General features: G+C 36.7%; 1 protein-coding gene across 7 annotated transcripts in view; it reads left to right on the top strand.

The window, feature by feature from the left end:
• LOC105499852 (putative zinc finger protein 705G) overlaps window positions 1–16,032 on the top strand; it is a 30,964-nt gene that overhangs the window by 122 nt on the left and 14,810 nt on the right. For 5 of the 7 annotated variants that reach the window (XR_011607276.1, XM_071068660.1, XM_011772667.3 and 2 more), the window contains exons 1-3: window positions 418–554; window positions 1,592–1,784; window positions 14,623–14,705. Coding sequence is in view for 6 of the 7 variants with exons in the window: in XM_071068660.1 (XP_070924761.1) it covers window positions 14,694–14,705 (12 nt within the window). In the remaining variant the exon portion in view is untranslated. Of the gene's footprint in view, window positions 1–25; window positions 384–417; window positions 555–1,591; window positions 1,785–14,622; window positions 14,706–16,032 lie in introns of those variants that run through there. The other 2 variants (XM_011772664.3, XM_011772665.2) reach the window with 2 other exon arrangements.

Here is a 16,032-nt window from a genome sequence, read left to right as displayed (position 1 = left end):
GGTGCCCCGCCATGTTTTTCTGCCTTTTGTCTTTTCACCTTCTCCCTTCCCCACCCAGTGCCCCGTCTAAGTCCCCACTCGGAAGTGGATTCTCACCCCTCGCGGCCCTTTGTGGGCAATGCCAGGAGGAGGAAGACCGCAACCTCCCGCTGGCTTTGGGATATCTTAGACATCAGTAGTCTCCTAAGGCCCTCCACGCTGTCCGCACCCCTCCTTCATCCTCGCGTCTCTTGGGACCCTGTCCTGCTGCCCTCTGTCCTCTCCTTAGTCGCAGACTCGGAGAGGCCCCTGAACCCCCTCGGCTTGGACGTCACCGGCCACCGTCCTGTGACACCCTGTGATCTTCTGTCCCAAATCTCATTCCACTGACTGTGCCTGTCAGGGTGTGCTTAAGATTTTTGGTGTCCCAATGTAAAGTGTGCTCTTATTGGCAAAGGGAACTCTTCATTCTGTTCTTGTGAATGTAGATGTGAAGCCAGGGGATAAGGAGAAAAGAGAGGCCAAAAGAGAATCAGAGAGCCAGGGAGCCAGGGAGAGTGAGGTTGAAAAAGAAGGTAAAATTGACTACTGGGAAGCTGTCTCTGATGGATTTTGAAAAGCAGTGATAATGAAAGATTTCTAGAAGCTTTGTAGAAGGTGTTGAAAAAATAGTGAAAGTTTTGTGGGCAAGAAGTAGTGGGATAGACGACATAGACAAAGAGAATCAGGAGAGAGGTGGAGGACAGAATAGAAAGGGGATTCTGACCAACCATAGCAGGGAGGAGTAAAGGAAAGATAGATCCCTAATTCATTAGGGTTTTTTTAAAAAAATGCCTTAATTATATACTCTTTTAATTTTGTTTCAAATTCAGATGATGAGGCCTTCTCAGTTTTTCAGTCTTTATTTTATTTTGGGAATATCTTTTAGTACTTAGTAAAAGGATTTTATGCTATTTCAATGTGTTCTTGGAAAGGATCTTGTTTTTTTTTATATTAACAGTGAAAACCTAGTTTAATCAGTAAGTCTGTTCTTCTACTGTTTCCATTATTTCCTTACATGGCCTTTTAACTGGGTCTGTAAAATACAATTTTCTGTGAAGTGTATGTTCCCTTGACCTCTCTCTGTAAAATTTTCAAGGATGGGATGAAGTAACCAGGAATTTTGTTCTAACAGAGCCATTCTGTTCCTGATTACTAAATTGCTCAGAGCTATTTCAATCCAATAATTAGGTATCCTTAATTTCATAGTTTTGATAATTAATGAGTTGTTCTGGAAAAAAGGAATTAAATGCTTGAAATCAGATTATTGTGATTAAAATCATGAGAAAGAAGTTGCTCAAAAGTATGAAATATGGCATAGAATCTTTAGGGGAAGGAGAAGGACAAACCTTATCACAGTTTGTCACAGCGCATAATTCTAGTGAAGCTAGTGGTGATTCTCTACTGGCCTCTACAGTAGGTTCTCTACTGGTTCTCTACAGTACTCTCTACTAGCCTCTCCTACTGACCTTGCCTGCCCCAAGACCCAAGTACAGAATGTCAAGACAGTTTGATGGGGGGAGAGTCAAGACTTTTTAAACTAAGTACAGAACAAAAGTATCTCTCCAATTAGGAGGGGACACTTGGTGCTGTAAAGTGAGCTTGGAGAATGACAAGAAACATGCTGTTTGTGAGTTAAGGATCCAGAAATGGGAGAGAGACTGGGAAGTTCAACAAGAAACATGAAAATCTCTGCCCATCCTCACCTGGTGACCCTGTGCTTAGCAGCTACAAGAAGAGAATATGGGGACTGTTTTCAAGGAAAGGTCAGTCTAGCTCACATACTCCACTGTTACTATGTAATGTGTGGGTTTCAGTAGGATAGAAGAGTTTTCCACAGGCAGTGGCAGAAAACTCCACCTGTTTGTCTTCATTAGAAGGTTATTGCCCCTGAATCATTGATGTTTTGGTTGATGGGAGAGCACTATCTTATCTACATGTTAAATTCCTCCCCATGAGCATGGTTGTGGCAAAGGAAGGGGTTATGTTCATGTCAAGCCCTGGAAGTCACATTCTCATTACTCAAGGTGATTTCCCAAGATGGATCTTGCCAGAGAAAAACAGAGAGAAAACTTAGAGAAGGATCAAGGAGTCAGGAACGGCTCTTAAAAAAAAAAAAAAGAAGAGGTTGTATTTTTAATTGATGGTGCTGCCTTCCCATTTCTGAAATGCTGTTTTTAGGATGTGCTAATGTCTTATTTAAATACCCTACCTAACACATTTGCTAGCACTCTCTAGTGGCCTTTCCTAAGCCCCTTCCCATCTATAATCAGATTCTGTCTCACCATGAATGAGCAACATGAAAATTGTGAAGTGACTTTATTTATAGGGTCATCATGGGAAGGGCTTCTTGCTCAGACATGTATGGGAAATGAGGAGTATGTTCCTTACTATCAGTGAGGTTGGGCAGCTGGCATTTTTTAGTGCACACAGCTACATGCACTGTCAGGTACCTGTAGACCAGGATTAGAGAAACTGCATGTACAAGTAATATATTAATGTTCAGTAATAGTTGGATAATCCTGGAAAAGAAGATTGATAAAGTGAAACTTGCTCTACTTGATTTTTTTTTGTTGTTATGAATTTGAAATGTAACAAAGTGAATCAGTGTGTATCAAGCCTGAAAGTATTAATGATTTGGAATAGAAAAGAGAAGTCTGAAGCTGACACCACTAAAAAATTAAAATGACATTTTGTCAACACGAAAGAAAGTGTTATATTCTGTAATTGCTTTTAAAAAAATGAGACTAACCTAAACATCTAACAGTAGGAATTTATTAAATTATTCACAACAGACCCATCCCAAGGAGACCTTACTTTTCAAGGAATTTTAAAGAATGCTTTAGTGGTTATTCCAGTGTACCAATGAAATCACTGAATTGTCTGGAAAGGCTTGAGGGTTCCTATGCTTTGGGCAAGTTGGAGTTTGCTGGGTCAAGAGATGGTACATTCATATTTTGATAATTTTGGGAAATATCTTCCCACCGCCTCCAAAACTTCAAATACATTCTGACCCACCAGCAACCTGTGAGATTCTCCTCCTATTTTAACTTGATCCCACATACTTTAATCTTTTTTTGCAGAAATGGAAAAATGGTAACTCTTTGTATTTATTTCCATGTGATTGATTACTAATGGCAGACAATACATTTTATTAATATTTTATTTTTAGACATGTACATGTAAATTTATTTTCTACTTGACTCCTCTCATTATATTTTTAGATAGTTTTAATTATGCATGTGTATAAATATATATGCACTTTGTGTGTTTTTGTTATAATTTTTCTGCAGTGAAACATACAACTTTCCTTGATGCCCCCGGTTGTTTTTTGTCCTCCTCTGGAAAGTCTACCCTATTTATTTATTATAAAATACTATGTTCATTTCATCCCTGATATTATATTGTTTAAAGTTGTTTGTTGTAGATGTTCAGTTTGATTTATTTTTATTTTTCAAATAATTTAGATGCAGATCTAATTTGACAAATCTCTACCTTGTATTTCTTTTCACAGTTATTTTGGCTTTGTCCTTACTGAAAATCAAAATTGATATTTAGACCTTTTTAATTTTTTTTATTTTACTTTAAGTTCTGGGATACCTGTGCAGAATGTGCAGGTTTGTTACATAGGTATGCATGTGCAATGCTGTTTTGCTGCACCTATCAATCTGTCATCTAGGTTTTAAGCCCTGCATGCATTAGGTATTTGTCCTAATGCTCTCCCTCCCCTTATCCCGAATCTCGACAGGCCCTTGTGTGTGATGTTTCCTTCCCTGTGTCCATGTGTTCTCACTGTTCTTTCCCTGTGTCCATGTGTCCCACTTATGAGGGAGAACATGTGATGTTTAGTTTTCTGTTCCTGTGTTTGCTGAGAATGATGGCTTCAAAATTCCTTCATGCCCCTGCAAAGGACATGAACTCATATTTTTATGGCTGCATAGTATTCTGTAGTATATATGTGCCACATTTTCTTTATCCAGTCTATCATTGATGGGCATTCGGGCTGGTTCCAAGTCTTTGCTATTGTAAATAGTGCTGTAATAAACATATGTGTGCATGTGTCTTTATAGTAGAATGATTATAATTGTTTAGGTATATACCCAGTAGTGGGATTGCTGGGTCAAGTGGTATTTCTGGTTCTAGATCCTTGAGGAATCACCACACTGTCTTCCTCTATGGTTGAACTAATTTACACTCCCACCAACAGTGTAAAAGTGTTCCTATTTCTCTGCATCCTTGCCAGCATCTGTTGTTTCCTGACTTTTTAATAATCACCATTCTAACTGGCATCAGATGGTATCTCATTGTCGTTTTGATTTGCATTTCTCTAATGAGCCATGATGACAAGCTTTTTTTCATATGTTTGGTGGCCGCATAAATGTCTTCTTTTGAGAAGTGTCTGTTCACATCTTTCACCCACTTTTTGATGTTTTTTTTTTTTTTTTTTTTTTTTTGTAAATTTGTTTAAGTTCCTTGTAGATTCTGGATGTTAGACTTTTGTCAGATGGGTAGCTTGCAAAATTTTTCTCCTGTTCTGTACATTGCCTGTTCATTCTGATGATAGTTTCTTTTGCTGTGCAGAAAGTCTTTAGTTTCATTAGATACCATTTGTCAATTTTGGCTTTTGTTGCAATTGCTTTTGGTGTTTTAGTTATGAAGTCTTTGCCCATTCCTATGTCCTGAGTGGTATTGCCTAGGTTTTCATCTGGAGGGACAACCAAATATCTTATGTTCTCACTTATATGTGGAAGCTAAGCTATGAGGATGCAAAGGCATAATAAGAATGGTAAAATGGACTTTGAGGACTCCGGGGAAAGGGTGGGTGGGTAGTGAGGGATGAAAGACTACACATTGTGCAGGGAACACACCACACCAAAATCTCAAAAATCACCACTGAAGAACTTATCTATGTAACCAAACACTACTTGTTCACAAAAATCTATTGAAATAAATAAAAATAAAGAGGCACTCAACAATCCCCCAGAAATCTGCATATAGCTTTTGACTCCCCCAAAACTTCCCTAATAGTCTACTGTTGACTGGAAGCCTTAGTGATAATATAAAGCCATTTAATACATATTTTTATGTTATATATACTATATACTCTATTCTTACAATGAAGTAAGCTAGAAAATAAAATAGAAAGTAGGACAGGGGATACTAGAGGCAGGGCAGGGTAGTGGGAGTAGGGCAGAAAGGAAAAAAAATTGTTAAAGGATATAAAACTATAGCCAGATAAGAGGTATTAAGTTCCAATGCTTTATAGCAGTGTAGGATGACTTAGTACTTTTTGCTCATCAGGTCTGATTAACATGATGTAACTAACGTGGTGGACCAATGTGATGTTCTGTGGACTTTCTAGGGGATCCAAGTCCATCCAGACTATATTGAGGCAGAGAACTGGAGTGTTAACATAGCTCTGGGGAAAGACCATGATTTTGTCTGTTATTAATATTTGTCCTTTGTAAATGGAGACTGCTTCTAATCCTCATTCTTGACAGATATTGAAAAGAACACATTCACTAGATGAGTAGCTGCACATCTTACATCAGAGACTGTGCTACTCTGCTCTGGTAATATACTACTACTAGCATAGCTGTGAAATTGAGGCTGCCACTTAAAAAAATTCAAAAAACTATAAAAACAAAACACAAATAAATAAAATAATGACTAATTACAACAATGACCATTATTACATTAATGGTATTAATTATGCTATTGATAATGATTAGAAAACCCCAAGGGGCTTAGAAATTATAGTACAGTCTTCCCTAACTGAATAAGGCATCTATAACAGGCCTAATGGACTAGACTGGAGCCCAAGCCCTAGGTGTGCACAAGGAAATATGTCACAAGAGGCAAAAAAGAACAGGAGGGAAAAGAGAATCAGCTTGGAGAAGGGCGATGGGAGAATGCGAGAATTTCTGCATAAACACCTAGCAGAGAGGTCAATGGGTGCTGGTAGAGGGATTCTGGTCTGAGACCTGTCTGCAGAATGACACCTATCGGATTTAAGGACTTCAGCCAGCTGCCTGACAGGCTGGTATTAATACAAGCAAAGTTTTGGGTGTATTGATAAGTTTTTAGATTCAACTCCAAGGCAAGATCTGGGAGATAAATAATTGATCAAAGAAATAATTTATCAAAATTAAAATCTTCTACTCTGCCAAAGGCACTGCCCAGATCATGAGAAGAGAAGCCACATACTATAGGAAAATCAATTGCAAAAGGCATATCTGATAAATGACTGTTACTCAAAATATACAAAGAATTCCAAAGATTGAGCAATAAGAAATCAATGACCTGATTTAAAAATGTGCAAAATACCTGAAAGGATACCTCACCACAGTAAATATACAGATTGCAATAAGCATAAGATGGGATACTCAATATTATATATTATCAAGTAATTGAAAATTAAAACAACAATGAGATACCTCTACATTAAAGTGGTGTGGTGGAAGCCTAAAACATTGACAACATCAAATGCTGGCTAGGATGTATAACAAAAGGAACTCTCATTTATTGCAGTTGGGAATGCAAAATGATATGGCTACTTTGGAAAACAGTTTGGCAGTTTCTTTCTTTCCTTTTTTTTTTTTTTTTTGAACAGTCTTGCTCTGTTGTCCAGGCTGTGACGTGATCTCGGCTCACTGCAACCTGTCTCCCGGGTTCAAATGATTCTCCTGCCTCAGCCTCAGCCTCCTGAGTAGCTGGGATTACAGTTGCCTGCCACCACCCCACTAATTTTTTGTATTTTTAGTAGAGACAGTTCACCATGTTGCCAGGCTGGTCTCAAACTCCTGACCTCAAGTGATCCACCAGCCTCAGTCTCCCAAAGTACTGGGATTACAGGCGTGAGCCACTGTGTCTGGCTGGCAGTTTCTTTACAAGCTAAACAGGATGGGCACCAGGCCTCATGCCTATAATCCCAACACTTTGGAAGGCCAAATTGCTTGAGGCCAGGAGTTTGAGACTGCAGTGAGCTATGATTGCACCACTGCACTACAGCCTGGGCAACAGAGTGAGACCTTGTCTCTATTAAAAACAAACAGATAAAAAACCTAAACATACCATATAATCCAGCAATTGCACTTTTTTGTGTTTACCCAAATAAACTGCACTGGAGAAACATGCACATAAATATTTGTACCAGCCTTATTCATAATTGTGAATACATGTAATGCACAAAGATTTTCTTCAGTAGGTGAAAGGATAAAGTCTGCTATATCCAAATAATGGGATATTACTTAGCATTATAAAGGTGAGCTATTGGCCAGGCACAGTGGCTCATGCCTGTAATCTCAGCACTTTTGGAGACTGAGGTGGGAGGATTGCTTGAGCTCAGGCACTTGAGACCAGCCTGGGTGGCAAAGTGAGACCTCATCTCTACTAGAAATCAAAAACATTAGCCGGGTATGGTGGCATGGTCTTGTAGCTCCAGCTACTCAGGAGACTGAAGTGGGAGAATCACTTGAGCCTGGGAGGTCAAGGTTGCAGTTAGCCTTGATCATGCCACCGAACTCCAGATTCCAGCCTGGGCAACAGAGTGAGACCTTGTTGGTATAAAAAAAAAAAAAAAGTTGTTAACCCTTGAGAAGACATGGAAGAACAATAATACATATTATTAAGAAAAAGAAGCCAATCTGAAAGGGCTACATACTGTGTGATTGCAACTATGTGACATGATGGAAAAGACAAAACTATGGAGGCAGTACAAAGATCAGCAGCTACCAGGTGTTAGGGTTAAGGGAGTGAATAGGCAGAGCATAGAGGGTTTTGGGCCATTTAAACTGTTATTTGTGAACAATACTACTAAAAACATGTCACGCTTTACCTGAAGTTTCAGTTTTGACAGTTTCAGTCACCTGTAGTCAACCACAGTCTAAAAATTTTAGGTAAAAAGAATTCCAGAAATAGTTTCAAAGTTTTAATTTGTGGGCTGTTCTGTACCATGATGGTGAAATTGCTGTCTGAACTATTGACATCATTGTGGCAGTATGATCCAGTGTCACCTGAAGCAGACGATCCTCCTTCTGACATTTTGTTAGAAGGTCAGTAGTAGTGTAATACTATGTCATAATTCCTGTGTCCCTTCTGACATTTTGTTAGGTCACTAGTAGTGTAATATTATGTCACAATGCCTGTGTCATTCATCTCACTTCATATGAACACATAGGTATTTTAGCATCTCACATCATACAAGAAGAAGGGTGAGTACAGTACAATTTTTTTTTTTCGAGATGGAGTCTCACTCTGTCACCCAGGCTGGAGTGCAGTGGTGTGATCTCAGCTCACTGCAACCTCTGCCTCCCCAGTTCAAGCAAAACTCCTGCCTCAGCCTCCCTAGTAGCTGGGATTACAGGTGTGTGCCACCACACCTGGTTAATTTTTGTATTTTTAGTAGAGATGGGGCTTCACCATGTTGGCCAGGCTGGTCTCGAACTCCCGACCTCAGGTGATCCCCCCACTTCGGCCTCCCAGAGTGCTGGGATTACAGGCTTGAGTCACCATGCCCAGCCCAGTACAAAATATTTTGAGATACACACACAACACACATACAGAGAGACCACATTCACAAAATTTTATTACAGTGTAATGTTATAATTGTTCTGTTATGAATAAAAATTCCCTCAAGTACTTACCAGGTCCCAAACATTAAAAAGGCAAGAAAGTCAAGTTTTTCTTGAGGTTGCAGTCACCACACAAAGGAGCCCAGAGATTCTTTCACCAAAAAAATTGCTGTTTGGGTAGAGATCTTCCCTTACATACTGATGATAACCTCATTAAACACACAATTCAAAAGAAACACTCTAATTACGTCAGATGGGAATCAATGTAAATCTAATCAAGACATGCCTTTTACAAAATATTTCCCCAATAATTAGGTAAATCACGTAGATATAATTGCAGAAAAAATACATTATGCCATTTGTTTTTTGAAACTATTCTTAGAGTAGTTTTAGGTTTATAGAAAAATTGAAAAGAAGATGCAGAGTTTTCTCATATAACCCCTGACCCCACAAATTGATCATCTCTTCCATTATCAACATCCCCCAACAGAGTGGTACATTTGTTATAATTGATAAACCTACACTGACACATCTTAATCACCCTAAGTCTATAGTTTACATTAGAGTTCACTCTTAGTGTTGTACATTCCATGAGTTTTGACAACGTATGTAGTGGTGTTTCCTTATCCACAGAGGATATATTCCAAGACCCAGTGGATGCCTGAAACTATGAATAGTACTGAATATATATATTCTCTTTTTCCTATAAATACAGACCTATGATAAAGTTTAATTCATAAATTAGGCACAGTAAAAGACTAACAACTCCTGACCTCAAGTGGTCCCATGCCTTGGTCTCTCAAAGTGCTGAGATTACAGGTGTGAGCCACTGCTCCTGGCCAACTATGTGTTTTCATACTGTTGAGATTAAGTTTCTCGTATATTCCAGATATTAGCCCCTTGTTGGATGAATAGTTTGCAAATATATTCCTCCATTCCACAGGTTGTCTCTTCACTCTGGTGACTTTTTCCTTTGCTGTGCAGAAGCTTTTTAATTTAATTTGTCTAGTTTTTAGAAAATTGTTTTAGTTTTGTTTTTGTTGCCTGTGCGTTTGAGGTCTTAGCCCTAAAATTTTTGCCTAGCTCAATGTCCTGAAGGTTTTGTTCTCTGTTTTATTTTTATAGTTTTACAGTTTCAGGTCCTACATTTATGTTTTAATCCCTCTTGATTTGATTTTTGCATATGGTGAAAGTTAGGCATTTTTTATGCATATGGATGTCAGATTTTCCCAGCACAATTTATTGAAGAGAGTTACCTTTCCCCTGTGGTATTCTTGACATCTTTGTTGAAAATCAGTTGACTGTAAATATATAAATACATGAATTTATCTCTGAGTTCATTACTCTGTTTCATTGGTCTGTGTAGCTGTTTTTATACCACTACTATGCTGTTTTGGTTATTACAGTTTTGTGATATATTTTGAAGCCAGGTAATATGATGCCTCCAGCTTTGTACTTTTTGCTTGGGATGGCTTTGACAATGTGTACTCTTTTTTTATTCTATATAAATTCTATAATTAATTGTCTGTTTCTGTGAAAAATGACATTGGTACTTTGATAGAGATTATGTTGATTCTGTAGGTTGCTTTAGGCATTATGGTAATTTTAATGATATTAATGCTTCTGATCCACAAATGTGGTATGTCTTTCCATTTGTTTATGTCTTATTAATTGTGTCTCATTTGTTTGTGTTTCTTCCATTTGTTTCCATTTGTTTGTGTTTATTTCATCAGTGTATTGTTGTTTTCCTTGTAGAGATCTTTCATCTTCTTGGTTAAATGTATTTCTAGGTATTTTGTTATTTTTTGTAACTATTGTAAATGGTATTGTCTTTTTATTTTTTTTATCAGCTAGTTAATTATTGGTGTATGAAAACACTGATGATTTTTCTAGGTTGATTAATATCCTACCACTTGACTGTTTATCAGATCTAAGAGAATTTTGATGAAGTCTTTAGGCTTTTCAAGGTATAAGATTATATCATCTGCAAAAAGGGACAATTTGACTTCCTCCTTTTAAATTTTGTTGCTATTTTTTTTTCTTGCTGTATTGCTCTGGCTGGGACTTCAAGCATTACAGTGAAGAGAAGCATTGAAAATGGACACCTGTGTCTTGTCCCTTATCTTAGACAAAAAGCTTTCAACTTTTTACCTTTGAACGATGTTAGCTATGAGTTTGTCGTATATGGTCTTTATTGGGTTTCGGTAGCTACCTTCTGTATTTAATCTAAGAGTTTTCATTATAAAGGTGTGTTGAATTTTATCAAATGCTTTTTTCTCATCTATTGAGACATGTTTTTAACCTTTTATTTTGTTAAGGTGGTAGATCACATTTGTAGATTTGCATATGTTGAACCATCCTTGCATTCTTGGGATAAATTTCTCTTGATTATGGTGAAAGACTTTTGAAAGATGTTATATTCAGTTCACTCATATTTCATTGAGGACTTTTGCATCAATGTTCACCAGGAATTTTGGCATGCATTTTTTTCTTATAGTGTCCTTGTCTGGCTTCGGTATCAGGGTAATACTGGCCTTGTAAAATTAGATTGGAAGTATTTTCTTCATTTCAATTTTTTGGAAGAGTTTGAGAAAAATTCATACTAGTTATCTTTAAATGTGTTAGAGTTCACCTGTGAAGCCATTTGGTCCTGTGGTTTTCTCTGATGAGAGATTTTTACTTAATATTTCAATCTTCTTACTAATTACTGGTCTATTCAGATTTTTTATTTAGTTGTGCTTCAGTCTTGGTAGTTTGCATGTGTCTAGAAACGTATCCATTTGGTTGTATGTGTCTAGAACATTTTCATTTATAGATTAATTTGTTGGTGTATAACTTTTCATAGAAATTTCCTATAATCATTTGTATTTCTGTGGTATCTGCTGTAATATCTTCTCTTGCATTTTTCATTTTATTTATATGAGCCTTCTTTTTGTTCTAGCCTGGTTAACGGTTTGTATATTTGGTTTACATTTTCTAAAAAACAGCTCTTAGTTTTATGAATTTCTTTCTAGTCTTTCTCTAATTTTTATTTTATTTATTTCTCCTCCAATTTTTTTCCCTCTGCTAACTTTGGGCTTAGTTTTTTTCTTTTTCTTTTTTTAGGTCCTTGAGGTGAAACATTAGATTGTTTATTTAAGATCTATCTTCTTTTTGATACAGGCATTTATTGGTATATTTTTTTCTTTTATTTTATTTCAATAGTTTTTCAGGGAACAGGTGTTTTTTGGTTACATGGATATGTTCTTTAGTGGTGATTTTGGAGATTTTGGTGCACCTGTCACCTGAGCAGTGTACACTGTACTCAATGTTTGTCTTTTATCCCTCACTACTCTCTCAGCCTTCCCCATGAGTCCTCAAAGTCCACTGTATCATTCTTATACCTTTGGGTCCTCATAGCTTAGCTCCTTCTTCCAAGTGAGAACATACGATATTTGATTTCCCATTCCTGAGTTACTTCACTTAGAATAATGGTCTCCAGCTCCATCCAAGTTGCTGGAAATGCCATTATTTCATTTGTTTTTAATGGCTGAGCAGTATTCCATGGTGTATATATACCACATTTTCTTTATCCACTTGTTGGTTGATGGTCATTTAGGCTGGTTCTGTATTTTTGCAGTTGCAAATTGTGCAGCTAAAAACATGCATATGCAAGTGTCTTTTTCATATAATGACTTCTTTTGTTTTTAATAGAATGGTAGTTCTACTTTTTGTTCTTTAAGGAATCACCATACATTTTATACAGTTTTCTACAATGGTTGTACCAATTAACATTTTCACCAGCAGTGTATTTTCCCTTTTCACCTCATTCATGCAAACATTTATTATTTTTTGATTTTATAATTATGGCCATTTTTGCGGGAGTAAGATGGCATCTCATTGTGGTTTTGATGTGGATTTCCATGATAATTAGTGATGTCAAGCATTTTTCCATATGCTTGTTGGGTATTTTTATATTATCTTCTGAGAATTGTCTATTCATGTCCTTTGCCTACTTTTTTATGGGATTACTTGTATTTTTTCTTGCTGATTTGTATGAGTTCCTTATAGATTCTGGATATTAGTCCTTCATCAGATGCATACTTTGCAAAGATTTCTGGCCTTAAGTAATCCTTCTTCCTTGGACTCCCAAAATGCTGGTATTACAGCCATGAGCCATCATGCTTGGCCTATGTGACCTTACTATCAAAGTGTGCTTCTTTTAGGCAGCATATAGTTGGGAATTGTTTTTCATTTCAAACCACTCATGTTTTTTGAAAGGAAAATTTAATTCATTTACATTTAAGGTAATTATTGATAGTTAAGGACTTACTACTGCAATTTTGTAATTTATTTTCTGGTTGTTTTGTAGGAGGGTTTTTGTTCCTTCCTTTCTTGTCTTTTTTTGTGTTTTGATGATGTTCTGTCGTGGTATACTTTGACTCTTATGTAACAGGCTATTTTAAGCTGATGACAACTTAGTGTTAATTACATGCAAAACTTTTGCACTTTTCACTTTCCCTGTCACCATTTGTGGTATTGATGTCTAAATTTACATTTCCTTTTGTAATTTGTATCCCTTAAGAATTTATTATATCTAGATTTTAAACTAGTTTTTTTCACACTCATAGTGCATATAAATTGCTTTAACATCACTTGTATGATTAGAGTATTCTGAATATGAATATATATTGCTTATATCATGTTATTTTACCTTCATATATTTTATATCATTAATTTCCAGGTTTTTGTTTCAGCTTAAACTCGCTTTAGCAATTTTGGTAACACAGGCCTAGTGATGATTACCTACCTTAACTGTTATCTGTCTGGGAAAAGTATTTCTCTCTCATTTCTGAAGAGCATCTTTGCTGAGTATTCTTGATTGGACTTTTTTTTTCAGCATTTTTGAATATATTGTTCAACCTTTCTGGTCTGCTTTGTTTCTGCTGAGAAATCTTCTCAAAGCCATAACCAGACTCGCTTGAATGTTATATGTTTCTTATGTCTTACTGCTTTCAGAATCCTTTTGTTTTGATTCTTGATCATTTGATTGTGATATATCTTGGTGAACTCCTTTTGGATGACTGGATATTTGTAACTTTTCTGTACCTGGATGTTGTTGTCTTTCCCCAGATTTGGGAAATTTTAAGCCATTTTTATTTATATTTGCTTTTGGGGATTTTTTCCCTCTATCTTCTCCTTTTGGAACTACTATTATGTCAAGGTAAATTTTTTTTGTCGTGTCCCATAATTCCCATAGGACTTCTTTATTATTTTTCATTCTTGCCTTTTTTGTTATTGTGACTGGATTATTTTAGATGTCTTCTCTTCATGCTTGCTGATTATTCTGTCTAGATTGACCTTCACTGTTCAGTGTAGTCTAGAATTCTTGATGAGCCAACTAGCAGAAACTCTAGACAGTGAGACCTTGCTGTTAGTTTCTCCAGCTGATAACTATTCTGTGAGATCAAGTGGAACTGCTGGCTGTTTTCTATGATCTGTTGATACCAATAGCAGGAATCTGTGGTCAGGTGAAACTGCTCTCTGTGCTCTGTAATCTCCTCTGATTGGGCAGGGTTACAGGCTGCCTTCCATGGCTAGGCTGTATCATTCTTTAGATCTGTAGTTGAACAGGGAGATATACTTGGTTCTGAATTTAAGTGAGGTTTCTGAGCTTCCTGCTGAGACACTCGGCATGGGCAGGGCTAGAGGTTCTGCTTCTCAGATACGTATGAATGCAGGCTTACTTCTCAGCCTGGGGAAGCCTTTAGCAGCACACTGAGGCATTTTGAAGTCACTACTAGGTCAATGGGGTTTAGCAGGGCTACATACTTCTATCCAAACCTATTCATTCATTTGAATTTTCTCCCAACCTTCTTACTTTTGCCCCTGGGTGAGGAGGACAGTCCTCTGTGTGTTTGTCTTAGTGTGCTCTGCATGGCTCCATCATTTGGCCTGAGGATCACAATGAGGCTAAGGTCTGAAGTTTCATGACAAGTTGGTCTGGAAATTGTACAAGACTATGGTCTCATGTTTTCTTTCCTGTCCTCAGCTTTGCCTTCTTAGTGCTGGGGCTGTCTGTGAAAATCCGGAAGTGGACTCCTTGCATCACAGTCATTGAAAATGCAGCCACAGGTGAGTATGAAATGTCTCTTTTTACTTAAGTTACACACATATTTTCAGAAAATGTGTGGGTCTTCTTCCATTGTCATGCATGTTCTAAGTGCAATCAACAGGTATTAGGGATCAGAGCTTTTGTCATACTTCCCCAAGACTCTAGGATGAGTATCCTTGGTCAGGAACTCATCAATAATTAATCTTCTTCCATAAGTATATAAATGTATTTTAGCCTCCATTAAAAATGTGCATTTAAATAAGAGTTGATAAATTTTATTTATTTCATGAAACCCATGATCTAACTGTGAAATAGTGGACACATTAACAGTGTTATTGGCTGTAATGGGTTTAGGATTGTGATGAATGCAGGTCATAGAGATGATTGAAGAACACTCATTTGCACTTGAAATGTTATAGTCCAAAAGGGAGCCAGGTATTTTCCCATGTGAGTTTAATGAATCTAGTGTGACAGGTCCTGGGTGAGCGCTGTGCAGTGTTAAGAGGCACATAAAAAGGTTTTAGACCAGAGAAAGCATGAGGTATAATTTAATTTTTCTCTTTTAAATTTCTTAAATTTTTGATTAAATGTATTTGTAATTTTGAACTGTTTAAAGACAATACCTAAAATTCTCTTCATCGTCCTTGTCTCTAATCACACCACTTTCCTCTATGTAATTATCTTGTTCTCAAATTTGATAATTGAAAGCAATGCATAGGTATATTTTTTAAATTGAGTCTATAGATTCATGAGAAGGAGTGTAATTGGTGGAATAAAATTTAAGCCCTGTGGAAATTTTTGCAGAAATATAGACCATAAGCTAATAAAGAAATTTGTTTAAACCTTGAGCAAATAGACAAGATGAAGTTCAAAGAAATAAATTGATAACTGGTGCTTGAAATTTTCAGGGAAAGTTCAGATTAGAAAGCCTCATACCTCAAGAATGATCAGGCTAATACTGCCCTTTGGAACAGCAGTCTTAGAGGTTCCTGGTTTGTTCTGCTGCATTGTCTTTAAGCCTTTTTATGTGCATTTGAGTCAGGTAGAGTTGAGGGAGACATGCCCACAGATCCTAATTTCTGTAAAAAACTCATTGAGTTCTGAAAAATGCTTATGATTGTTTCAAGTCTGTCTGTATTTTTAATGAATAATAGACTAATGTTTTGTATTTAATGTTTATTTTCTAAGTAAAAAAAAAAAAAAAAAAACACTTCCTACATAGGTTTTTTTCTTCCAACACACATAGTAAGTTATTAAATCAATTGATAAATGAGGAACCTATGGTTCATTTAGCAGAGTAATTTAACCATAAGTATAGTTACAAAGCAACAAATCATAAGTATTATT

Source organism: Macaca nemestrina, chromosome 8 (assembly GCF_043159975.1).
Source record: "Macaca nemestrina isolate mMacNem1 chromosome 8, mMacNem.hap1, whole genome shotgun sequence".
Classification (NCBI taxonomy): domain Eukaryota; kingdom Metazoa; phylum Chordata; class Mammalia; order Primates; family Cercopithecidae; genus Macaca; species Macaca nemestrina.
The sequence above is the reverse complement of the archived record's forward strand: the minus strand, read 5'-3'. Positions and strand labels throughout refer to the sequence as shown.